We start from the raw sequence: 26,874 nt of genomic DNA, 5'->3' as shown, positions 1-26,874 counted from the left end.
TTTTAAAGCTCTCCATGGCCTAGCTCCATCTTATCTCTCTGAGCTGCTACAGCCTTATACACCCACCCGCTCTCTCAGGTCAGCTGATCAGCTGCTCCTGAAGATACCCAGGACTGGGCGTAAACTTAGAGGAGATCGTGCTTTTGCTGTAGCAGCTCCCAAACGGTGGAACGAGCTTCCTTTAGAGATTAGACAGGCCACTTCTTTATCTGTTTTTAAGTCACTCTTGAAAACCCACCTCTTTACCTTGGCCTTTGACACCACGTGAGATGTTGGTTTTTTATTTTTATTTTAGTTGTTTTTAGGTGATTCGATGCTGTTTTATCTTGTTTTTGCTTTAACATAGGGCTGTTTTAATTTTGTCTTATGTGTTTTATTTATTTAATTTGCTGTTTTTTGTTATTCTATTGTTTTAACTTATTTTCTGTACAGCACTTTGTTCCTGTGCTGGGTATTTTAAACTGCTTTATAAATAAAATTGGATTGGATTGGATTGTATTCATTCGATATATATTTATAATGACCTTCCTTGAAACTTGGTTTGAATAACATTTCCTTGTGCCATTCACACTGTCAGTAGAAAATCAAGAAAAATCCTTTCATGGTTCATTTAGTATTATAATATTAGAAGTATTTCAACGAGCTCTATAATTTTCTACGTTTTTTTTCTACAAGAGACCCACCAGCCTGCTGGCTCATATTTATCCTGTCAAGGAGGGACTTTTCATCACACCGCACAGCAAAACCTCCAAACACCAAAACGTTCCATATGCAGTGCAAACTGGTTTCCCAAAGGTTTATGTTGAGGAGTGTTAAAACAGCTTTTTAGCTTTTTACAGTCTGATTCTGTGATCATTAAATTTGGCCTAATAGTGAGGAGTTGCGAGATGGAGACAGTTAATCAGGATTTTGCAATTGCTTTCCAAAACATTCTGCAGCCCATCTGCTTTCTACAAGGGCTGGTTCAAGCCTCTGGGGCCACGGGGCAGAAATGAATGCTGCAGGACCCCAGACACTGAACGAGATTAGCCATCTCTGGTTCTGCCGCATCGATTTAAATCCAATTTTTAAAACTATCCGTCCATTACTTTTATTTAAGTGCAGTGCTAATTACCAGGGGCACATGCTGAACTTGAGGCTCCCGCGTTTTGCAATCCATCTACCACATACAGGCTCAGAGTGAAGCCAATTTAATGCCTTGGTATCCTCTGCTCAAGACAAGCCAACTTCTTTTCATGCTAGAGGAATTTAGATAAGTGAAGCAACAGTTCAGCTCTTACTCTCCTGTATTTTTGATCATTAACGCGTGTCTTATCCTTTCGTCTCTGACATCTGTTTGTGGCTTTTCTTACTGCTCTCGCCAGTGTTTCTGTCACTTTTCCCATCCTTTCAGCCTCCGACTCATCTGGACTGAGTGGCATTTAAAAACACTGCAGCAGACACTGTAATTGCATGGAAGCAGACTGTCAGAGCAGCTATTGATTGAATAACATTAACAGTTTATTTATTTGATACTTTAATTTTAATCTATTTTTCTGAGAGTTTTTGCAGCACACTGAGCTTAACCGGTACAAATAAAACAAAACTGTTTGCATCTATAGTGTAAAAATCTGAGTCTTGTGAGCACTGGAATCTATTTATCACCTGTGTTACACGTGTTTGTCTTTTCCTTAATTTACATATATAATTTATGCTGGTATCCTATTTCTCCTCCCAGCAGTCCAAGCCTCTTCATGGCTGATTTCACTGCTATTATCGCTCTCAGCAGGGGACTGTGTTATTTGCTAATCTGAGACTGATACTACTTTATGAGCCAGGTATATTTGACTGCATATACAATGCTTATAAAAGGTATTCACCCCTTCAATGCTTTAATACATAAGATCATGGTCAAAACAATGGTCAAGCTTCTTTCATGTTGATAAAATAATGCCAGTTAATTAAAAGTATATATAGTAAAATAAACATTTGATCTTTAAAGTGACAACCTAATTTATCAGAGGTCCAGCTGATTCCAGCAGTTGGGGAAATGGAGATCACCTGTGCATCTACCATGTATGAAGCGATTGTATAAAGGCACCTGTATCTGTAAGGTTCAGACTCTGGTTCATCAGCTGCTGCAAAAAGAAAACATAAAGGAACTCAGAAAATTCTGTCCTTGAAAGTTGGGAGTTGGCTACAAAACGATTTCCAACTCACTGGATATACCACAGAGTTCAGGTAAGTCCATAATTAAGAAATGGAAGAAGTATGGCAGTTGTCTAAATTTGCCTAGAGCTGGTCATCCTCGCAAACAGAGTGACTGGGGAAGAAAAACACCAGTGATGGAGGCCACCAGGTGTCCACTCTGAAGGATTTAAAAGCTTCAGGGGCATAGATAGAAGAGACTGTACATACAACTACTGCAGTACTCAGTGGTCCATAGGATATTGTGACAGGTTTGTGTATCATTATAAAGTAACCCAGTGAGAAATTAACCCATTTATAGACGTTTTCGTCCTGTAAATAATGAAACGTGCGTGACTGTTTCACTCAGTTTTATGGCCTTATAGCAGTTTTTAATATACTTAAATTGCAGATGTCAGTGTTTGTTTCTACTGTGGGTCTTATTAGAACTATAATTGGTTTAGTAATTCAATATTTCTGATTTTAGTTTTTACTGATTTATAAGAAAAAAGTGGTATCATAAGTAATTGTAAAGCTTTTTAATGCTTTGAGTTATACATCTACAATTTAGCCAGAGGCAGACAGAGATGTATCCAGGAGAAAAGTGCCGTCAGCAGCCCGCAGACCTGAGGCCACACATCTGGGCGACATCTAAGCGTCCATCCCATCAGGACAAGGACGAAGGGCCCAGATGGGGTGCCCACAGCAAAAGGGGGAGAGTCCCAGTGAATCTGAAGCTGCCGACCCCGCCAGAGGCCGGCCACCATGGCCCCAGACACCCACGAACCACCCGGCACCAGAGGGAGCTCCCCCGACAAGGAAGAGGTTCAAGCCACCCCGGACCAGCGGCTCCAAGAGAGCGGGTCAAAATCTTTTTCACAAGAGTGTCCTGGCCAAGACAGACAGCAGCCCAATCAGTGGAACTGTAGTTAGTAGCACACACACCAAATCCACACAGGGGTAGGAACCGGCAACAAAAATGAGCAACAAGCAAAAATAATAATAATCTTCATGAATACCTTAGCAAAAGTAACTGTAAGATGTCAGAAACAAATTTAATAATATAATAATTTTATTCCGTACTTTTCCCTCTCATAATTTATTTATTCATTTTTTAGAAAGACGTTTACCCTAAATCAGGGGTGTCCAAACTTTTTTCACTGAGGGCCACATACATAGAAATATAGGAGGGGCTGGGCCACTTAGGTATACAGTATAACCTTAACTTTACTGTATTAAAGTTAGAAAATTCCCTTAAAAGTGATACATTTCAAGTTTGTTATTTAAGTTATTAGGCTTAGCAAAACATCTATTAACGTCCGTTTGAAACGATTATCAACATTAACAGACTGAACTGGACTTAATAACAGGAGTCCATATAATTTTAGTAAATTATTCTGGTGAGTATCAGCTGCGCTGGGTATGTAAATCGGGCCATCCAGCTGCGGTGCTGATCCGACGCCAATCTGCTAAAAATCCGGACAAATGTCACTTGATCAAGGAGCAGATCTGCATCAGATGAGATCAGCTGACTACGTGTGCGTGCGCTGTGCACAGCGGTGTGTACTCTGTGTGTTAACAAGAAAAACGCTTATAAGAAAGTGGTGCGCAAAAGCAGGGTAGTGACAGAATTGATGCGCATTATAGATATTTGAAGCATGTGTACCTGCACATGCATGCTTATTAACCCACGGGTACTGTGGAATATATTTTTTACTCACCTAAAGCGCTCGTGCTCTCGTCCACTCCCCGCAAAAAAACATAGCAGCTGACAGCTGCGGTGTCTGTGGCATCGTTGCTCTCATCTCATGCGATGGAGTAAAAATCAAAAGCACAGCTTTATCAGACAGTTGCAGTTTAATGTTGGCTGACGAGTCTTCATGCAGTGCGTCCTGCACTTTTTCCGGGCACATTATTTTGGTGACTTTAACGAGGCCGTGTTTTATGAGGTCTCCATCTGAAAAAGGCTTGCTGTGTCTTGCGATGAGTTGGGAGACCTCATGCTATTGGAGCCTTTTCCTGGACAATTTGAGCACGAAAAAAATACTGTTGCTGACCATGCAGGAGAGCTACCCTTTGCTTTAATTTCTGCTCTCGCTCAGCGCCACACTCAGAAAAATAAAAGTGCCAACTGGAACCAAAAGTGGTTCTTTAGACTGATGCCATAGAGGAACCTTTTTTGGTGCCAGAAAGAACCTTTCAAACAATGGTTCTTTGAAGAACCATTTCTTTCCGTGGTTCATCGAAGAACCTTTAAAGGTGCCCCAAAGAACCATCAAGAAATGGTTGGGGCACCTTTAAAGGTCGAACCAAACCAAAGAACCATGAAGACATCTGAAGAACCATTTAAGAACCATAATTTTTCTGAGTGCAGTGTAGGATGCATAGGCCTCTTGTTTGGTTTCATATGACGTCGTACATTATACTCTTTGATAATTGCCATAGTTTCAGTGCAGATCAAACAGACACACTTCCCCTTGAATTCTTTGAAGAAATATTCACTCTCCCACCGTGTCTGAAATTTTCTGCACTCACTTTCTACCTTTCGCTTCTTTGGTTCTGCCATGTTTAGTAACTTGGGGGTAAATTTCTTCTGTGATTGACCTTTTTGGTGGAGCAACTGCCTTGATTAACAACAGCTCCCCCTGGTGTTAAAACTAAGAAGTGCAATACACTCAAGCAAAAGTTGAAGTGCGGGCCATATTCTATTCTATTTATAAAATTACTTGCGGGCCAATTAAAAATGGACTGCCCGCGAGCCGGAGTTTGGACACCCCTGCCCTAAATGAACAAGGAACCATATTTGGTGACTTCACTGACCTTGACTGGCAACATATACCTGAAAAATCTTCGAAAAAAGCTTATACAAGTAAAAAAAAAGCAAAGTCCTTTAATATCATCTAAGAACACACTGGGGTTTAAATTACGAATTTCCAAGTATTTAACAGAATGCTCTAAATGGTCGATACGTTTACAGGCCATCAGCTTAAATGTCTGTTGCCAAAACAATTCAATTATAAACCACCAGGCGGTTTAATTTGGCACGCATGGAGACCCGAAGCAGCCTTGGACTTGCAAATCAGCCAGCTTCACCCTGCATCACCCTGCAGGTAAACATCTCACTAAGAACGAATCGATAAAAGCACAGAAGGAAGGAGTCTCTCTCCCTCCCTCTCTCTCTGCTACACACAGACACACACGCGACAGTCTGAAGCTTTATAAACAGCAGCCTCTCCTGCTGCTGAGTCGCTTCACACAACTTGTTGCCCACGCTTCAGCCTCTCTCCTTTACTCCAGTGACACGAATGACAGAGAAGCAGCTGCAAACCTCTCATTCTCTCATTAAAACTACAGGCAGGGGGATGCGATAATTACACTGATAATAATAATAATAATAATAAAAATGACAGCAGTATGTGTTTGGCTCTCCGTGGTCCTCTGGATGAGCCGGGCAGCAGCGGGACACAGAACTAACGACTCTTCACTTTCGGGAGAGGAGATACTTTCTTTCGCGGAGCGTTTCATGAACGTTTCGGGACAGAGAGGGAACGCGAGTTCCGGATTGTTTCTCCTGGACTTTGATGAGGGTCTGCTGGAGGGCTGGCGCTCTCTGGCCAGCAGCGGCGGAGAGTCTCAGGACAGGGGCATCAAGGCGCTGCTTGTGGCAGCCTATTCCCTCATAATCGTGATCTCCCTGTTCGGGAACACCCTGGTGTGTCACGTGGTGGTCAAAAACAAGCGCACCTTGTCCGCCACCAGTTTATTTATCCTAAACCTGGCGGTGGCTGATATCTTCATCACAGTCCTCAATACACCCTTTACTCTGGTAAGACCACTGTGTGTGCGCGCGCGCGTGTGTAGGTGTGCATGTGTGTGTGATGGGTATGGCAGCTCTTATCTTCACACATAAATGTTTTTTTAATAACAACATTTGTAATGTCCTGCAATAATTAAACTAAGTCAAATTAGGGGAACCTGCTCAACGCTCCGAGCACTGCTCCAAGTTCTGTATTAAGCTGCTATGGCGCTAGTGGTGTCATCGTGATGCCTCTCTTTGGCTGGCTGTGTTGTATTATATATCTCATGTGTGAGTGGGGTAGTTACTTTAAAGCAAAAAATATCACACCCTGTTTCCATTACCAACTTAATATTAAAAAACCGCTTCATAGTTGAAAGTGTTTTTAGCTGGGAGCTAAACCGTCCCGTGAGGTAGAAAACTGTTTAGAAAAATGAGCATTTAATAGGTTGAAAATGTGTCACTCCTGCTTTGAATCATCCTGGAGCCTGCAAACTCACAGCTGACATTGAGTTTGGGACTTACTCTGAATGCATGAAATGTATTTCTTAAAAATGCTGCTTTAATCAGACGTGGGCAGCCCACCACCTCCAGCCTCCGACCTCATGTTGGAGTCCACGAAACAGAGTGCGTTTCTGAATATATGCTAATTGAGTCTCTCCATGCAAAGGATTTTTTTTTCTAACAACCTAACCTACTTAGCATTTTTTTCAGTTTGGACTTGTGTTTTTGACATTTGTATAGTGAAACCCCGACTACATGGAGTATTTTTCCCTTCCCACTCCTTATATTGTTCAGCAGTAAAGTGTCACGCATATTTGTCACACTTAAAAATTCAGATAATCAAACAATAATATTAATATTATATACAGATAACCAGAGTAAACACAAAATGTGTGAAAAGTAATTGCCCCCTAAACCTAATAACTGGTTGTGCCGCTCTTGGCTGCAAGAACTTTAGTCAAGCATCTGCAAAAACTGGCAATGAGACTTTCACTCATCGCTGTGGAGGAATTTTGGCCCACTCTTCTTTGCAGAATTGTTTTAATTCAGTCACACTGGAGGATTTTCAAGCATGAACAGCCTGTTAAAGGTCATACCAAAGTATCTCAATTGGATGTAACTCCAGATTTTGACCAGCCCACTCCAAGTGTGTGCCAGAGTGTTTTGAATAATTGTCTTGCTGCATTACTCAAGTGCACTTAAGCTTCAGGGCACAAACTGATAGCTGGACATTCTCCTTCAGGATTTTTGAGCCTTTATGTTAGTTTTGGTCAACAGTGTTTTTTTTTCTTTGGAACTCTCCCATGGATGACCTCTCACCTAAACTGAGACAGGTGAGGCTGGCAGTTCTTTAGATGTTTTTCTGGGTTCTTTTGTGACCTCCTGGATGAGTCTTTGATGTGTTCCTGGAGTCATTTTGGTGCATCGGCCACCTCAGCACTGTTCCAGGTTTTCTCCATTTGTGGATAATGGTTCTCTGAAGTGACAAACCCCTAGAAATGGATTTGTAACCCATTTCAGACTGATAGATATCAATGACTTTTTCACACAGGGCTGGTCAGGTTTGGAAAACCCCTTTTCCTTAATAAATGAAATCACTGTTTAATAATGGTGTTTTGTATTTACTCGGATTATCTTTTTCTAATGTTAAAATTTACTTGATAATCTGAGATCAGATTATCAAAGAGATCACGAATGGGACAAATAATGTTTCAAGGCACTGTAGCTGCAAATGACAGAGAAAGAGAAAGCTTGGTGTTTGTGTATTAGTGGGGCTGGAGCAGCTGCTCCAGTTTGAGGACTGGCATGTGTTATTACGGAGATAAAAAAGAAAAAGAAAAAAGCTTCACCTTGAATGAGCCCTCTGTGGCATGCCAGGCAACTCAATATTACTCTCCATTCTTACCTACCCCAAGGATCACTAAACAACTCCTGCCTCACACACCCTCACCCCACCTTCTCTCTCTCTCTTTCCGACAGATTTTCTTTCAGCACTTTTTGAAATAGTGCACTTAGGCTATTTAGAACATTTGATCATATGTGCCGAAAAATCTAACACGATGGCTGTATCCTGCATGACCTGTACAGCATGTGTCACTGTAACTGTGATTATAAACACTAGAAGAAGCAGGAGCACACCTCAAGTGGGGATGTCTGACAGTGCAGGCTATAAACTGTAATCTTGTGTTACAGGTGCGTCTAAAATTGCTCCCATCTTTGCTGACATTTCCTCACCTGAATCAGAGCAGTGTAAAAGGTTGCTATGCTATGAAAGCCTCCAATGGAAAAAAATCTATAACAAAGCAAAATGTTCCCCACATGGCATACACTATTTTTAGGGGTCTACACTGAACTGCAAGAAAATTACTAATAATTCTGATTTGTCTCATTGGTGCACTAGTATTCCAGAGCTGTTACTTAGAGTTAAGGCTTATTGTTGCTGTGGGAACTGGAGTATGAACATAGTTAGCTCATGTCTGTTTAGTGGCTGCTAATCATTATAATCATAATGAGAAGTACTCTAGAGAAGTACTCTAAGAGCAGCCATGTTAGGCTGCTCTCATTTTTGCAGTTTTAAAAGTTGACGTTCCTCCCAGTGTGTCTACCTGATGAGACCGTTGACATTTCTCATTTTGGCCTGCCCTGTGTGTGTGCACTCCTTTAGGTCCGCTTTGTGAACAGCACCTGGGTGTTTGGAAGAACTATGTGCCACATCAGTCGCTTTGTACAGTACTGCTCACTGCACGTCTCCACCCTCACGCTCACCGCCATCGCGCTGGACCGACGACAGGTTTGTCTATAAGGGAGTTGGGGGGATGAATCTGTGCAATTTTTCAAATTTTAAGGATACTTAGGAGCTTCAGAGAGTCTCTGTGAGTTCTATGATGCACAAAAGCAATGGTAAAACAGCAACAGTTGGTGAAAAGTATTTGAGTATAAAGCATAGTAAAGACAGAAAATTATATGCTGGGAAGTCACCATTTTCATATTGTGAGCACATGAGACAATTACTCCACTTTTATTATCACTAGTACTTTCGGGTGCTCCCTATTCCCCAAGTGGTAACCACAGTCGATGTCCTTCACAAAACCTTCAATTTTTTCTGGAATCAACACTAAGAGTACACTAGTTTGTGACCCCATGAGGCTCAGTTTGTGTCTCAGTCTTTATTTTTATATTTATTTTACTTGCTATAATAAATCAAAGAAGCAGACAATAAAGTCTATCTATGAAGGGCAATTAGTGTGTGTGTGTGTGTGTGTGTGTGTGTGTGTGTGTGGTATTTCTATTTTTTCAAACTGTAATGTTTATTGAACTTTCTAAATAAAAAAAAGTAATTTTACATGTATGATTTTTATTTTGTATTGTCCTTGCTATGCTTGGAATTTTGGTGCAATTTATTGAGGTTTTTCTGGGGAAAAAAATCACACTGACGATATAGAGGTCTTGAAAGCTCACAAAAAGAAATGTATCAAATTTTATATACTTGGCAGGGCTATTGTTATACAAAGTGCTACTGCTATTTTTCCTGTCAGATTTTAGTGCCTTTCATTCCATGCATTGCTGCCAGCTCTTCCATAATCCCAAACTCTGTTATCCCAAGTGCAAAGACGAGTAACTGGACTGTGTCACAGCCCAGGATAAAAAGAGTAAAAAGTGTTATTTTTCACTCCACATTTCCCATAAAATCCTCAATCAAACTTGTTACGGTTCACCTGGAGAGGGGCACATTATCAAATGCTTCTTTTGTCTCACTGTGGCTTACGGTGGGTTTGTGGGAAATCACAAAGCTGGTCTCCACTCCTCCATTCCTGGATTTGTAAAGCTTGGTGAAAAGTCCTTGCTGCACTTGCAGCATTGCTAGCAAATGGTCAGATGTGCGTTTTCGCTCTGCATCAGTCAAATTCAAACTGTAATGCTTAAACACAGCACTCTACTCTTTACAAAGTAGGCACTCACTCTTCCTGACTTAAGTGGTTAAATACAGTGGGGCAAAAAAGTATTTAGTCAGCCACCGATTGTGCAAGTTCCCCCACTTAAAATGATGACAGAAGTCAGTAATTTGCACCAGAGGTACACTTCAACTGTGAGAGACAGAATGTGAAAAAAAATCCATGAATTCACATGGTAGGATTTGTAAAGAATTTATTCGTAAATTAGGGTGGAAAATAAGTATTTGGTCACCTCAAACAAGGAAAATCTCTGGCTCTCACAGACCTGTAACGTCTTCTGTAAGAAGCTTTTCTGTCCCCCACTCGTTACCTGTATGAATGGCACCTGTTTGAACCCATCATCTGTATAAAAGACACCTGTCCACAGCCTCAAACAGTCAGACTCCAAACTCCGCCATGGCCAAGACCAAAGAGCTTTCGAAGGACACCAGGAAAAGTATTGTAGACCTGCACCAGACTGGGAAGAGTGAATCTACAATAGGCAAGCAGCTTGGTGTGAAAAAATCAACTGTGGGAGCAATCATCAGAAAATGGAAGACATACAAGACCACTGATAATCTCCCTCGATCTGGGGCTCCACGCAAGATCTCATCCCGTGGGGTCAAAATGATCATGAGAACGGTGAGCAAAGATCCCAGAACCACACGGGGGGACCTGGTGAATGACCTGCAGAGAGCTGGGACCAAAGTAACAAAGGTCACCATCAGTAACACACTACAACGGCAGGGAATCAAATCCCGCAGTGCCAGACGTGTTCCGCTGCTGAAGCCAGTGCATGTCCAGGCCCGTCTGAAGTTTGCCAGAGAGCACATGGATGATACAGCAGAGGATTGGGAGAATGTCATGTGGTCAGATGAAACCAAAGTAGAACTTTTTGGTATAAACTCAACTCGTCGTGTTTGGAGGAAGAAGAATACTGAGTTGCATCCCAAGAACACCATACCTACTGTGAAGCATGGGGGTGGAAACATCATGCTATGGGGCTGTTTTTCTGCCAAGGAGACAGGACGACTGATCCGTGTTAAGGACAGAATGAATGGGGCCATGTATCGTGAGATTTTGAGCCAAAACCTCCTTCCATCAGTGAGAACTTTGAAGATGAAACGAGGCTGGGTCTTCCAACATGACAATGATCCAAAACACACCGCCCGGGCAACAAAGGAGTGGCTCCGTAAGAAGCATTTGAAAGTCCTGGAGTGGCCTAGCCAGTCTCCAGACCTCAACCCCATAGAAAATCTGTGGCGGGGGTTGAAAGTCCGTGTTGCTCGGCAACAGCCCCAAAACATCAAATCAAATCAAATCACTTTTATTGTCACATCACATGTGCAGGTACATTGGTACAGCACATGTGAGTGAAATTCTTGTGTGCGAGCTTCACAAGCAACAGAATTGTGCATCACTGCTCTCGAGAAGATCTGCATGGAGGAATGGGGCAAAATACCAGCTACTGTGTGTGCAAACCTGGTAAAGACCTATAGTAAACGTTTGACCTCTGTTATTGCCAACAAAGGTTATGTTACAAAGTATTGAGTTGTATTTTTGTTATTGACCAAATACTTATTTTCCACCCTGATTTACGAATAAATTCTTTACAAATCCTACCATGTGGATTCATGGATTTTTTTTTTCACATTCTGTCTCTCACAGTTGAAGTGTACCTCTGGTGCAAATTACTGACCTCTGTCATCATTTTAGGTGGGGGAACTTGCACAATCGGTGGCTGACTAAATACTTTTTTGCCCCACTGTATATTACAATCCATATCTTGTTAAAAACTCTATATTTATTTTTTAAATCTGAGCTGAAATCTTTCAGGACCAGCAAACTCACATCTCTCATAAATGTCAGTTCCAACACATTTATAGTGAGGCTGAATTAATTTGCATGCATGTACATAAACTGTTTGATGATTTCCCACAAAAATTGCAAAAATAGTAATTCTCGGATGGGAAGTTTATCAAAGACTCTTAAGTGTATATTTATTTATATTTTAATTTTAATTTCCCATTGACCTCCACTCAATGGGACAACCAAATGGACAGATGTGATCCAAAGGCTTTACAATGCCCAGGTGAGTCAAATGTGTTTACTACCAGGTCAAATTTCAACAGCATTCTGTGCTCTCATTGGTGGATGTTTCAATCACTTGCCTGGAAGATGGAAAAGTTTATCTTGTGCCCTGCCCACATTGTGTCACTAGTAGTTCCTTTGCCCTTTGTGACTTGAAGTTTTTCAACTTTCTATGGTCTGGGAAGGCTCGCAGCATTGTTACATGTTGTGTTGTCGGTGTGATCATGCAATTCAGAGTTGATTTGAATTACAGATATGCACATTATTTTCTTTGTTGTTCCAAGTCACAAGTTTTTGATTGGGTTGGTATTTGACCCAACACAAGATTTTATCCAAACTTTTAATATCCCAAATGCTACTATGCATTCCAAGGCATAAATAAAGTAAAACATCCACGGCAAAATGACATATACTCAGGCAGCGCAGCAGCATTAATGAGAATCTCAGCTCCTCAGCAACTGACTGTGGTAGAAAGGCAAGGGGGAGTGGAGTGGAGATGCCATGAGCAGAAAAATCAATATTTTATTTAGTTTGATGCAGGTTGTTAAATCTCTGATATTCAGAACATATTTAAAAGAATGTATTTCAGAAGTAAAATGAAAGAAAAGTGAGGTGTTGCTGTGGAAGAGCATACATTGTTGATAGCTGCATTGGTGTTAAGAGGGGGTTTGTTTTGTTTGAATTTCAATAAGGCAGCGAATTTAGTCAATTTATTTAAAGAAAGCAAAACATGCCTCTTGTTTTAGAGGAATGTCTCAATGAAGACAAAACATCTAAATTGCCTGGTCAATTTTGCTCAGGTGGCACCTATATACATCTGCCCCGCTTGTAGACTGTTGGATTAGTCATAAATAACACAGTAACGCAGTAGACATGCAGAGAGGAGCTTTTTGAAAATGTCAGGCTGCAGGGGAGTTCATATCTTTTCTTCTGAAGACTCACAATTTTCAATAATGCAGTTTCTCAAAGGTCCAGTTGCTTTGGCCACCTCTTGGTGCTTACCTGGGAAATCAGTCAAATAAATGACGTCATCTGACCTGCATTAGATAAACTGCTTTACATGGTGTGATTATTCAACAGTGACATGGACTGTTGAAAGTTAAAATTAAATGTGGCTTTCTCACCAGCAGCACGAGGACAGAAATAAGTTTTTCTTAATGCAGGTTTTATTAGGATTAAAATTGACCAAAAACGATCTGCTGTAACATTCGGAGCCATCAGTGGGAGAAGAGGAGGAAAAGGGATGATGAGTGCGAAGTCTTTAAAATTAAACGAATATAGCATCGGGGTTGCTTATAAGCAATAAGAACTATCATACAGAAGACAGAACAAGCAAGGCCTTTTTTATAGTTCTTTTATCTGTAATTGTAGAAACTACCATTGTTCTTAGCCACCTACACATTACACCTACAGGAGCTGCTCAGTAGGTATCTGAATTTATAACAGACGCAAATAAAAACTGAAAAAAGTAAAGACGGGAAAGAAACACCTTTTAACCATCTCATGAGTGTTAAGGTTGCATAGTTTGTCCAGCAGAGAGCACTCTGCAACCTGTTGGCAACAGGTGTTTGGAACCAACAACCAGCTGATCCTAGAGGGCGGAGCGCGAATAAGCCATTCACAACTTGTTGTGGCATTACAACTAGATTATTTTTAAACTGCACCGTCATATCATTTTATTATGGATTCATAAATAACTGCATATGCCAAATATTAGAGAAAGCTGTTTATTATTTGTGTGTCCTAAAGAAAAAAAATCTACTGATATTCACACCTGATGTTCTGTGGTTCCCAAACGCTGATAACCGCACTTTTTGTTTGTGGAACCAAACATTGTTATTGTGGAATATCTAGGAGAGAAGAATATTCACAAAGTGACTAGTTGTTGTGGAGCGGTTAGCACAGCAAGAAGCTCCTTGGTTTAAATCCAGTCTGAAACCTTTCAGTGTGGAGTTTACACTGTGGGTTGGTACTTTAGCTTCCTGCCACAGTTCAGAGACACACATGGGTTTGGCTGACTATAGGTGTGAATGGCTGTCTGTCTTTCCTGCAAAAGATTGGTGACTCGTCCAGTATGTACATGTCTCTTGCCCAATGACTACTGGAATAGACTAAATATGGTCATATCACACTGATTTTGTGTATTATCAGCTCCACTGCTCTGTCAGTGCCTCAAAGTTAGTGCAATAACCATATTTTTACATATGTCAGGCTTGTGACAGCAGGAAACAACTGGGCTTAACTTTTCGAATTTTTCTGTCAGAAACGCAAACCCATGACACACAGCAAACACACAGTTCCTGCCATGTCCTCCTCTGTCGCGTTTAGCTATCACTCCTATTGGCGGTGCAAATACAAACAGGAAAAAAAGAAGTATGTAGCACCCCAGGCAAAGCTTATTAAGTGAAAACTGCAGAAAAAAAGACTAAATCCAAGTGCTTTGTGCCAGAGGAACCAAGAGTCCGTACAGGATACAATCGAATTTGGTTTGCTTATTATTACAGCTTTTCTCCCTCGTCTTTTCAAACCCATATCTGAACAGAGGACAGAACATCAACCTCATCCAACAAAATAGTCTGCAGTTCTCATGCCAGGATTTTAGCCTGAGGCTCACCAGAGATTTTACTGCCCAGTTATTTTTTGTGGTGCGGTTTCATTAGTAGCATACATTTGATTTAAAAATGTAATATTTTTTCATCTTACAAAATATGAAAATATTAATTATAACTTAGAAGCAAAGTAAAACTTAGAAAAACTCTGTGAGCATGCAGATATGAACAGAAAGTTGGTGTCTGCTGAGAGACTGAAGTAAAAAGGTTTTCTTAGCTTAATCACTTGCGATGTCCCTCCACTACTCCTTTCACCGTTATGAAATACTCAAAGAAACTATGAGCTTCTTGTGGAAAAAAAGGTCCTGGACAGACACCATACCCTGAACCCACTGCTCCACTCCTCCCCTGCAGCCGAGCCACCAACCACACCCCCACTTCCTGACTTAGGCTGCGGACCGATCCGGCCTAGCCTATTCTCCCCCTCCAGCGAGAGCGGAAATGACCACCTCTGCCCCTGGCCTATGGACCACTTTGAACTTAAAAGGCTGGTGAGCCAGATGCCACTGTGTGATCCAGGCATTAGCATCCTTTATGTAATGGAGCCATTGCAGTGGGGAGTGATCCAAACAGAGCTGGAAGGCCAGCACCGTAGAATAATGACGGACGCACCTGCTCGCTCCCCAAGTGGTACCCCAGATACTGTACCTCCCTCCGTCCCACTGCACACTTGTTTGGTTTGGCCGTGAGCCCCGCCGGCCTCAGGAACTCCAGGACGGCAGCCACCGCTTCATATGCTCCACCCAGGTGTCACTGTGGATGATAACGTCATCCAGGTAGGCAGCAGCATATGTAGCCTGTGGACACAGCACCCTGTCCATGAGGCGCTGGAAGGTGGCAGGACCTCTGAGCAAGGCAAACGGAAGTGTGTCGAACTGGTACAAACCATACAGAGTGGAGAAGGTCGTTTTTTCCTTGGACCGTTAGATAAGAGAATCTGCCTTGGTTAAATCCAGCATTGTGAAAAAACGAGCAGTGCCTAACCGGTCCAGGAGCTCGTTGACCCGGGGCATGGGATAAGCATCAAACTGTGACACTTCGTTCACCTTGCAGTGTCAACACAGAACCATATAGGCCCATCTTTCTTCACCACAAGAACTATGGGGCTACACCAAACACTGTGTGCCTCTTCTATTACTCCTAGCTTTAGCATTTCAGCCAATTCCTTTTGCACAATTTGTCTTTTGTGCTCAGGTAACCTGTTGTGCCGTGAACGCACCGTCACACCAGGGTTTGCTTTTAAAAATGGTGCTCTGTGTGATTTGTACAGAGAAGGCAAGGGGGAGAACACATTTGCAAACCGCTGTTGTAATGCAGAAACATCCACTCTCTGGGCCTGTACGAAATGATCATCACAATGGAGGGAGGCAGGAATGGTGGAATTTGGCACCTTCGGCCCCAAATCACACAGATATATCACCTCAACCTCCTTAAAACATAGAGAAAGCCTGAAACTGCTTCTCTAGAGAACCTGCTTAACCTGTTGGGCCGTGAGCATACCGTCCTTAACCAGGCTCACTGAAGAAGTAGTTTCAGGCTCACTACATACTTTAAGGAGGTTGAGGTGATATATATTTGTGTGACTCCTCCCTATCTCACCGTACGACTTCACAGTCAACGTCCCCCACTAGCTGTGTGACCACGAAGGGTCCTTGCCACTTGGCGAGCAACTTTGAGCTAGAAGAAGGGAGTAATACAAGCACTTTTTCTCCCGGTGAAATTTGTGAGTTTAGCCCCTCTATTGTACAGGTGCTGCTGACATTCCTGGGCCTGGAACAAATATTTTCTTGTGATAACCTTCCCAACGTGTGCAGCTTTGCTCTCAGGTCCAGGACTTATATTGAATCTCTTTCTTGAACTTACGAATCATGGATTTTAATGTCTTATTCAGCCGCTCCACCAGCCTGTCAGTCTCAGGGTAGTCCAAATAGATTTAATTCCCAGCAACTGTTTGTAACCCAGTGAGTTTACACGAGTCAGTAATGCACTACAACATGTTATTGTTAATTGGGATTTATCATTACTCTGTTAATCAGTGAGTTGAGCTAAAGTAAATCAATAGTAAAAGATAAATAATATAAATATAAGAATAAAACCCCAAAGAGTATATTTAACACCCCTACTGGTTAGGAAGGAACAAGCCCCGCCTTCCCCTGCTCTGTACCGTCACATGTGCTCAGACACAGAGAGAGACGGAGGTGCACGAGACCATCGCTGATTTTCAACGCCAAGCTTGTTGCTGGAAAATAACTATTAACTTGATAAATTGAGCAAATATCCATACCGGAGATCTGCATGGACCTTGAAGAAACGGACCTGATTTGTTGTGAACATTTTGGACTTTGAAACCATCGAGATCTGCACGGGAGCGGATGAAGTGGACAAGATCCTCTCTGAGAGTTGAACATTAGAAGTGTGCTGGCTAGGTTTTTTATGGGATCGTGAGACCTGGATTTCTTCCTGACGAGGAAGATGGCGAGCCTTTCCCTTTGAACCGAACCGCAGCCATTCCAAGTTGGCCCAGAAGGGCAGGTTGCTCTTCTCTCACAAACAATTGCAACAGTGCGGTAGGACGAAATTGCACCAATCACAGACTTTTGACCTATTGGATTTGACTTGACTGAACACTGACTATTAACTCCGGCAAGACTGACATATCTGAGCTCAGATAGGATTCTGATTGTTATTATTATTGCTGTCACTGTATTTTATTTTATGTTTTCATTCCTGTTTATGAAATGCTGTTAAATTGTTGCTAAATAGTTTAATACAATTCATAGCAACTTTACCTGTGGCTCCAGTCATTCTTCTCCACGCAACTCACTTTATCCGAATCTAGCTATTGGCCCATTCTCTCCATCTTACTTTAACTTCCCCTACCCTGTCCTGTACTTGGCTACATGTTGATTTCTTTTACTGTGTGAGACATGAACGGTGTGCCCTGGTAAGTCAGTATCTCTTTCGGGATGCCGACTCAGGAGATGGCCTGAAGCAGTGTCTGCGCCACACTCTTTCCAGAACTGGTGTGCAGCGGCACCTCTTCAGGATATCATGCTGCATAATCCACCAGAAATAACACAAAGCAACCCTGCATGTCCCTGCCCACTGTAAACACACCCTGACACACTGTCCCATTAACCTACTGTACCTGGGCCATTCTGTTCCCAAAATTAAGAAGTGTATCAGGCGCAAACTAACCAGAGCCTTCACTCTATGCACCTAATTTCCAGTGGAACCAAGAGATATTTGTGGATGTCCCCATGCACGCATCAAACCTCTACCTACTCTGCCTACAGCAATGCCCCTGGATGAAGCAGGGTTTGGTGGACCAGGGTTTGCATACAGCTTGAATCCACCATAGCTTGACGTGCACCCCCTTGGCACCTTACCGGTATGCATAATGCGTGTCCTGGACTTTGCAAGGGTTTCGGAGGTCTAGTGACTTGGAACACCTTTCCCAGCTCCATTTACAGGCATTTTCAGCACAAGTGCTCTGGTCCTGGAACCAGGACTAATCGGTAGCCCGCTGGTGGCCACTCCACCAGGTGGTCATCTGCCAGTGTCAACACAACTTTGAGGCTTGCCAGCTTGTGACAACGGAACCATTCCACTGTCCTGACCGGGAGTCACTCAACAAACTGTTCAAGGACCACTGTGTTGAGCAGCCGAGTCTCCCCCAGCGTGGGGCCAGGCTGTAGTTACCTGGCTGTGGGGTCGTGCAGGTGGCTGTGAAGATCAGCCTCACCTGACACCACGCCCTGAACCTGCTACTCCACTCCTCCCATGCAGCCGGGCCACCAACCACACACTGCCACACACTTCTATGAAGAAGTTGATATATCCAACAACCTTGCAGCTTCTATACTGTAATCTTTACAGATGTGTCTGGAATTGCTTCAAACTTTCTTGACATTACCTTGCACGACTCAAAACAAGAAAAAGTACACACCTTGAACAGCTCCCAGAACAAAAAAACAAACAAACCAATCGTTATTTTACATATTGCAGCTTTAGTGTTGGATAATCATGATTTAGTACCTTGTACCTTAAGCTTACTGATGTACCATGGGAGGTTTTTTTTATTCTAGTAACACATGTTTTAAGTTTCAAAGGAAAATTCACGCTTGCCTCAAAATTAGAGGCTGTGAGCCTTGTGTTGTACTTAAATAACTTCTCATCCATGTTGGTTTAAATAATTAGTGACCTTTTTAGCTTCATTGTGGTAGATACTTGAGAGCTTCTTCTCACTGTGTCTGCTCCAGTGCTGACTCAGGAAAGCTAACTATGCGCAGGTAACAATTTGATCTGGCCCCGTTGATCTGGGCTCTCTGATTCATAACTGTGTTTTCTGCCTCCCTTCTCTATTTTGAGTATTTTCCAGCGTTGGAGGAATAGTTCTTAGATTTTTAAGTCTACCTCTTTGCTGTTTCATAAGAAAATGTATGATAGTTAGGGATGCAGCGATACCGATGCACATTATATGGTATCGGGCCGATACCATAAAATGTGCGTGTACTCATACTCGCAAAAGTTAACCGATACCATGAATCGATACCAACTTACTTCATGAATCAGAGGGTGGCCTGTACTTTCTGTGGTAATTTTTTTAGATTGGCCGCTAGGGGGACATGTCGCCAGGGGGTTAGGCGAGTGAGACTGGCGGCTCTTGTAGCTACGCTAAACAAAATGTCAGCAGTGTGGACTTACTTCAAAATTTGTGAAGATGACAGAAGCAAGGCCGAGTGCAAACTGTGTACCAGTAAGATGTCCAGGGGAGGGAAGGAGAGTACATCGTTCAATAAAAGCAATTTAATAAAACACCTGAGGACACATCATGCTCTGGAGTACACCGAGTTTGCTAAGGCTAACGCAAGACCAGAACAGCCCACTTCAACTCGGGTTTTGGAAAAGCGATGAAAAATGTCAAGAGAAAATCCACGAGCAGTTAAAATAACAGAGGCTCGGACTCATTTTATCGCTCTGGATGACCAGCCACTGTCGGTCGCAGAAAACGTAGGATTTCGCCGTCTTCTCAGCATACTCGAGCCGCGATATGAGATTCCCAGCCATCACGGACGTAATGCTGCCAAAACTTTTTGAAGAGGTAAAAAAACACGTGCATAACCTCTTGCAGGAGGTTGCAGCCTTAAGTTTCACTACCGACATTTGGACAAGCAGTGTGTCCCCGATGTCGCTCCTCAGTTTAACAGCGCAGTGGATTGATGAGAAGTTTGTTCGTCATCAAGTAACACTACATGCAAGGTCGTTCAGGGGCTCGCACACCAGCCAAAACATCGCAACTGCTTTCGATAGTATGCTTTAAACCTGGGACATACCAAAGACGTCCGTCCACATAGTGCTCCGGGACAACGCAAGAAATATGATAAAGGCCATGAGTTATGCTGAGCTGCCCAGCCTACCTTGTACTGCTCACACTCTCCAGCTGGTTGTTCATAAGGGCCTTCTGTCACAGAGTGTTGCTGATGCGGTGGCAGTTGGCCGCAAAATAGTTGGACATTTTAAACATTCTGCTCTGGCCAGCTCCCATCTGGAGGACATTCAATTACAGATCAACCAGCCCGCGAAGCGGCTCCAGCAAGACGTGCAGACCCGCTGGAACAGCACCTTTTATATGATACAGTCATTGATCGAGCAGAAACGGGCTCTGGGAATATTTGTCTGAATATGGACTCCCTGATATGCTCACGGCTCACCAGTGGACACTGCTGGAGAAGGTGATATCTGTTCTGGGTCCATTCGAGGAGTTAACTCGAAAAGTCAGCTCTGCAGATGCCATGGCTGCAGACGTCATTCCAGCCGTCACTGTGCTCCACAGATTTCTAACAAGGGAGACTGGCGAGGACCATGGGATCAAAGCAATGAAGGGAACCTTGGCTGCAGCTGTCAGGACACGGTTCACTGATGTGGAGGAAGACCCACTCTATAGCATCGCCGCGCTACTCGATCCCAGGTGAGTGTTGTGCCTGTGTGTGTGTGTAACTGTTTGACTGTATGTGAATATGACTGTGTATGTAACTGTTACTGCAAAAAAAAATGGTGAGCAAACCTATTGTCAGCTAACTTTTTTCTTTCTCTGTTTTAGATATAAAAATCGTTTTTTCTCCAGCACCACAACTGCTGCAAATGCCAAGGAGATGCTAAAACTTGAGCTGCTAAGGTTGCCTGGAGAGGAGGATCATGACCTGAATGAACCACCTTCAGGAAAAGCACGCAGTGACCAGCCCACAACTAGTCTGGACAGCATGTTTGATGAAATTGCAGATGAGCAGGCATTCGCATCGGTGGGCAGAGCTGCGGTAGGTTCTACTGTAGAGTTAGAGACATATCTTGGAGAGGCCGCAATTTTACGAGAAGACAAACCTCTACAATACTGGATGGTTAATAAAGTGCGGTTACCAAACCTGGCTAAAGTGGCGGGCAGATACCTTTCAGCACCATGCACAAGTGTAGATAGTGAAAGGCTGTTCAGCTCAGTGTCACACATTGTGAATGAAAGCAGAAACAGGCTCACAGCTGATCATGCAGAGATGATTATTTTCATCAAAAATAACCTGCCTCTCACTTTCCCAAAAACAGTTTAGTTCGGAGGTCACACCATTGCTTGCTGACTGAAGTTTTTTTTGTTTGATGAAAATGTGGACACTCTGCAATAGGTGGTTCATTAATGTTATGTGAATCTGAAAGCTGTAGACAGTGCCACATAGTTCACTGTTATTTTGTTTGGATATAATATGGGCATTGTGCAATAACTTAACAAAAGTGTTTATTTTATTCTGAAACCTAAGTTTTATTTGTTTTATTCTGAACATAAGTGTTTATTTTTCAATCTGAAAGAGGGAAAGAGACCCAAGGAGTTCAGTTATTTTATTTTTTTAAATTAAAATGTGGATACTCTGCAATAGGTTCATTAATGTTATGTCCCTCTGAAAAATGGAGGCTGCAAAACACTTTAGTTATTTTGTTTGTTTGTTTACAATGTGGACACTGCGATAATTTAAGAGAAGTGTTTATTTTTCGCTTGAAATGTAATTTCTGTGGTCATTTTTATTAATATTTTTTATTGACAGAGAATAAAATAAAATCTGTCTTCCAATTCATTGCATTTTTCTGTGTGTGTGTGGTAGACGTATCATTTTATGTACTCTGTATCGGCAAGTACTCACATCCAAGGATCGGTATCGTATCGGTTTGAAGAAATTGGTATCGTTGCATCCCTAATGATAGTGCTCAAGCATTTGACATTTGTAACTAAAAATGTTTACACAGTTGACTCAAAATAGCTGCAAAAGGTCGAAATGAACAAACTGAACTGTAATTTCTGGGAATTTTAAGCACAGAGCGTTGTTAGTTTCTATAGCGCAGACTGAACCTTGAAAATTCTCCAGCAAATGCTGGTATTTTAAACAACAACCAATTAGTCAATTAGTCAAACTTACCTACTACAATATTTACTCGCAGCTCAGTCAAATTTAAATCAATAAATTTGATTTAAACTGTGGCTCATGGGTCAAAGCTGGCCCATACAGGACACCGTATAGCAGACTATTAAGTCCTTAACTTGGATTCCAGTGTGTTGCAGGACTTAACATAACAGATCCTAATTCACCACCAACTCTGTTATTGTTTTATTTCAGAAAATGCCAATTAACAAAAACATGTAAGAAAATGATCATGAACAAATATGAAAGCAAAAAAAACAAAACAAGAAAAAGCATAACAAAAAACCCCTAGGGGTCTCCAAGGCAAAACCAACAACAAGAACAACAACAAATGTTTCTAGAAACATTTTGATCCAGCATTTTGAGTTCTCATGTTTTGGTTTGATTTTTGGTTATTTTCTTGATCTATCGTCAGGCAATGATGATGATGATGATGATATTTAGTATGTTCCAGCTTATTCGGGTTTAGGTTTAGCTCTGCCCGTGTAAAGTCCGTGTTTCTTAGTCGGCGTCTTTGTGAATTATTTCTTGTTTTATTTTCAAATCAAATCAAATCACTTTTATTGTCACATCACATGTGCAGGTACATTGGTACAGCACATGTGAGTGAAATTCTTGTGTGCGAGCTTCACAAGCAACAGAGTTGTGCAAAATACAATAATGTAAACAAGCAAAATACAAGAATGGCTACATCTGAAACTAATAAATATATGTACAATATATAATAGTATATGCATTTCTGGATGTGTATACTAAATATTTTTCTGTGTGTGTGTGTGTGTGTGTGTGTGTGTGTGTGTGTGTACACATATTTTACAAATTAAATAGAGTAAACAATGAATAGAATATATAAAATAAATAAAATAAAATATACAGAGTTGAATATGTGCAAAACAGTGGCGTTACTGTACAGTATGGAGTGCATAATGTTAAAGTTCCAGTAGTGAAGCTGAGGTGTCTATGAAGTGTTCAGCAGTCTGATGGCCTGATGGAAAAAGCTGTCTCTCAGTCTGCTGGTACGGGACCGGATGCTGCAGAACCTCCTTCCTGATGGAAGCAGTCTGAACAGTTTATGGCTGGGGTGACTGGAGTCCTTGATGATCCTCCCCGCTTTCCTCAGGCAGCGCTTCCTGTAGATGTCTTGGAGGGAGGGAAGCTCACCTCCAATTATCCGTTCAGAGCACCGCACTACTCGCTGGAGAGCTTTGCAGTTGTAGGCGGTGCTGTTGCCATACCAGGTGGTGATGCATCCAGTGAGGATGCTCTCAATGGCACAGTGATAGAAGGTCCTGAGGATGCGGGGGCTCATGCCGAATCTTTTCAGTCTCCTGAGAAAGAAGAGGCGCTGCTGCGCCTCTGTCAGTGCGCCCCAGGGCAGCTGTGGCTACAATGTAGCTTGCTATCGCCAGTGTGTGAATGTGTGTGTGAATGGGTGAATGACTGAATGTAGTGTAAAGCGCTTTGGGGTCCTATGGACTAGAAAAGCGCTATACAAATGCAGGCCATTTACCATTTACCATTTCTTCACTGTTTTGTTTGTGTGTACTGACCACGTAAGATCCTCAGCCAGGTGTACGCCAAGGAACCGGAAGCTGCTCACTCTCTCCACAGCAGCGCGAGAGAGGGATTATGTCTTATGTCAGTGTGTCTAGGTTCGCTCAACCCTGTCTCATTAGCCCTAATCTCTCCCAGCTGTGTCTCCCTCCTGTTTTCCATTCCCTGATTACTCCCCTGTGTATATAAGCCCTGTGTTTGCCTTTGCTCTCTGTCGTGTCGTACCCTCAGATTGTGCCTGTGTGTTTCTGTTCGTCGGGTTCATTGTTTCAGTTCATGTTTTGTTTCTTCGCCAGCAATAAAGCTGAAGTTTTCAGTTACAATTCAGTCTCTGAGTCCTGCGTTTGGGTCCTCATCTACGCTGCCTGCACACAGAGCCCTGACAGAACTGCTGCAGGGGTTACATATTTGCTTTCTTTAAGAAGTACAGTGAAGTTCAGCCATGATGCTGACTAGACTAATAAGTAGCCATCTAATTAAATCTGAGGTCAGTAGTTCAAGATTCATGATTAGATGTTACCTATATTTTTATTAAATAGTAAATTAACAAAAGACACTGTTTTTTGTTGACTTGTTTGATTTAACTCCTTAACACTTAGTGTACCATATTTGATACATACAGTTTTTTTTCGTGAGTTTTTGAGACTTCATCATCAGTGTGATTTTTTTTTTTCCCCTCCTGAAAAACCCAAATAATTGCGTAATACATTTTTAAAGGATTTCATTTTTTTTTTTTTTTTTTTTAAATCCAGATGTAGCAAATACAATACAAATGAAAAGTCATTCATGGAAATTTCTCAGATGATTCAAAATATTAAAATTTTCTGACAATTATGGGGACCGCTGCTTTAAAGGGTTAAGCAATAAAAACAACTTATTAGTTAAAAGATCATGGTTTGGATTAAAAAACAGTTGTTGCTTTTTTTAAAATAAAAAGCTCTGCTGTCTTAGTTGGCATGGTGATGGCCCCTGCTTTTTCTGCTTCCTGTGGAAATGCATTACTTATAAACTTGTGCTCACTCTCACCAAAAAATGTGACAATTCGTTTCCATGAATGCGAAATGAATGCAAACAAAAACAATTTGCTGAGTGTGTGTCCTGAGGCACAACCAACAGGTTTCTTATTGTTTTGTTTTGTTTTTTAAAAAGAAGAACGAAATAAAAATGTCTGCTTTCACCGTCAGATAGGATTTAAAATGTCACTCCCTGTAAAAATGGGCAATGGCTGCAATGTTTATTACTGGAGCTTTTCAAACATTAGACATCTAATTTCCTTTATTTAGTGCATTATGGGAGTCTAGTGTCCATCAAAGCCATCTCAAAAAGTTAAACTAAAAGAGTACTTAGCATGCACGCACAGTGATGCCCTAAGGACATTTTAAGTTTTTTATTTTTTTCATTTTCCAGGGTGAACACACCAAACATTCAAAACCTGATTAGAATGAATATTAAATATGGGGGTGGGACACAGCTACAGTGTGCGTCTCTCAGTGTGCTGTCAGTGCTGGTGAATTTTAGAACTCCAAGTAACATGTGGTCACATTGTGCGCTTTACTTATTTTTTATGCTTTAAATGTTTTTCATTTGTAATTTTGTTAAATAAGGGTCCTAACTCCTGGATTCAGTGATAGATCTGTTACGAAATCAGTTTCACCCCGGTTCTTTTTTTTATTCCTCGAGGCATCCAGAGACGGCACCGGACTCAGTAGTCATTTTCACAAAACCTTTATTCATCTTCAGTTAAGCATGCATCTTCTAGAAGGGGAGATGTGCAAGGCCGGTGTCCCTCTGCAAATCTTCCACTCCTTTGTTTGTTACAGTCAGCTTTATAGAAGCGACCCCATCATAAAACCCTCATGGTGTACTGCAAACTCTGTGTTTGTGTGTGTATGCACGAGCACATGAGTGCCTGTGTGTGTGCGTACCCGTGTGTGTGCATGTGGGTGTGTGAGTGTAACAGTCAAAGCACTCTGTGTTTGTGTGTGTGTCTCTGTGTACGTGACTTCATGATGGTCATAAAAGTAATCTCCTCACCCAAGCTACACCAAATTCCTTTTGACAACATACAAAACAGAGTTAACATTACAAACACTGAGACCTCCACTCTGCATCCACTGGGCCATTGGCCTCTTATTGTCTTACATTTACAGATAAGCATGTGGAGAGTCTCCTGCAAACCTGCTTCTACGTTATAATAATTATGAGTTTTTATTAAAGGTACAAGCATCAGCAATCCCCAACTGTAGCTTCCGGTCTCCTTTTATGACAGGCAGACCCCCAGTGTCCATAAATTCCTTTCCCTGTACACAATTACACACACACACTCTCAAGCCTACAGCTAAACCAGACTAAAACACACAAACAAATCCTTCCCTATTCCTCTGATCTATTGTTGGACCCTTTCATCTAAGCAAATTTAACACATTATATTCTAATAATTATTTTCTTGTACTCACAGATCCTTCATGGAGTGATATCCCAAGTTACACCACAAGGGGGCACCACCTCCTCCTGAGTACGACAGTTTAGTGTGGTACTAGCTTTTGTCTTCAGACTTTGGCAGAAGCCAAAAAAGGAAAGCACACTATATACCTTACTTGTTCTTTTCGGGGAAAAATGTAACTTGTTCGCAGACCTTACGTTAGGGGCCTGGTACAGATTCTTGGGGACTTGTCCAGTAGGGGTGCAACGATACACAAAATTCACGGTTCGGTTCGGTTCGATACTTTGGTGTCACGGTTCGAACAAAAAAAAATGTTCATGCCTTTTTAAATTTGTCATTTATTAAAATTATAAATATATATTTTAACTCAAAAGTACAGTTTTTAAATTTAACCCTAACCCTAACCCTTGTGCGTGTTTTCTATTTTGACAGCGAATGCGCACATGCGGACCACTTATGTGCACCCCTGGTTATATAGCTCATCATATTGCAGCCACAGAAATTATTTTGTCCATGAAACCATAAAGCTGCACTTTCTTTTTGCCTTATAGTCTGATTTGTCATAACTTTTCCGTTTTGTGGTAAGCTTTTCTTTGGCTGGTCACTTCTTCACCCTGACCTGTCTTATTTGGCTCAGCAGAACTAAAATATATATCCTGCTGCTTTTACACACGCACTCACATAAGCTCAGCGATTCTCTGCGCGATCAACCTCTTACATGTTTAAGCTTGCTGCGGGAGATTTCACTTGTCATGTTTGCATAGTAAGCTAACGATTAATAAGACGATGTCAGAGGAATTGGTGCACAAATTATCATCAC

General features: G+C 41.8%; 1 protein-coding gene and 1 long non-coding RNA gene across 2 annotated transcripts in view; one reads left to right on the top strand and one right to left on the bottom strand.

Moving 5' to 3' along the window:
- Positions 1-2,690: 2,690 nt before the first annotated feature.
- Positions 2,691-4,247, bottom strand: LOC146572611 (uncharacterized). The gene is made up of 2 exons (XR_014892924.1): positions 3,888-4,247; positions 2,691-3,055 (listed from the first exon to the last, which is right to left on the bottom strand). It is a non-coding gene; the product is annotated as an uncharacterized LOC146572611 (long non-coding RNA).
- Positions 4,248-5,569: 1,322 nt separating this feature from the next.
- The window catches only part of gpr83 (G protein-coupled receptor 83), a 33,432-nt gene continuing 12,127 nt past the window's right edge, over positions 5,570-26,874 (top strand). Inside the window, exons 1-2 of the mRNA XM_085278656.1 lie at positions 5,570-5,992; positions 8,631-8,756. Of these exons, the coding sequence (XP_085134782.1) occupies positions 5,570-5,992; positions 8,631-8,756 (549 nt within the window). The remainder of the gene's footprint in view (positions 5,993-8,630; positions 8,757-26,874) is intronic.

This window comes from Mchenga conophoros, linkage group LG6 (genome assembly GCF_057382185.1).
Source record: "Mchenga conophoros isolate Kocher_MC1m ecotype Shallow Benthic linkage group LG6, M_conophoros_male_GT1.1, whole genome shotgun sequence".
In the NCBI taxonomy this organism is placed as follows: domain Eukaryota; kingdom Metazoa; phylum Chordata; class Actinopteri; order Cichliformes; family Cichlidae; genus Mchenga; species Mchenga conophoros.
Note: the sequence above shows the minus strand (reverse complement) of the source record. Positions and strands in the feature narration are given on the sequence as shown.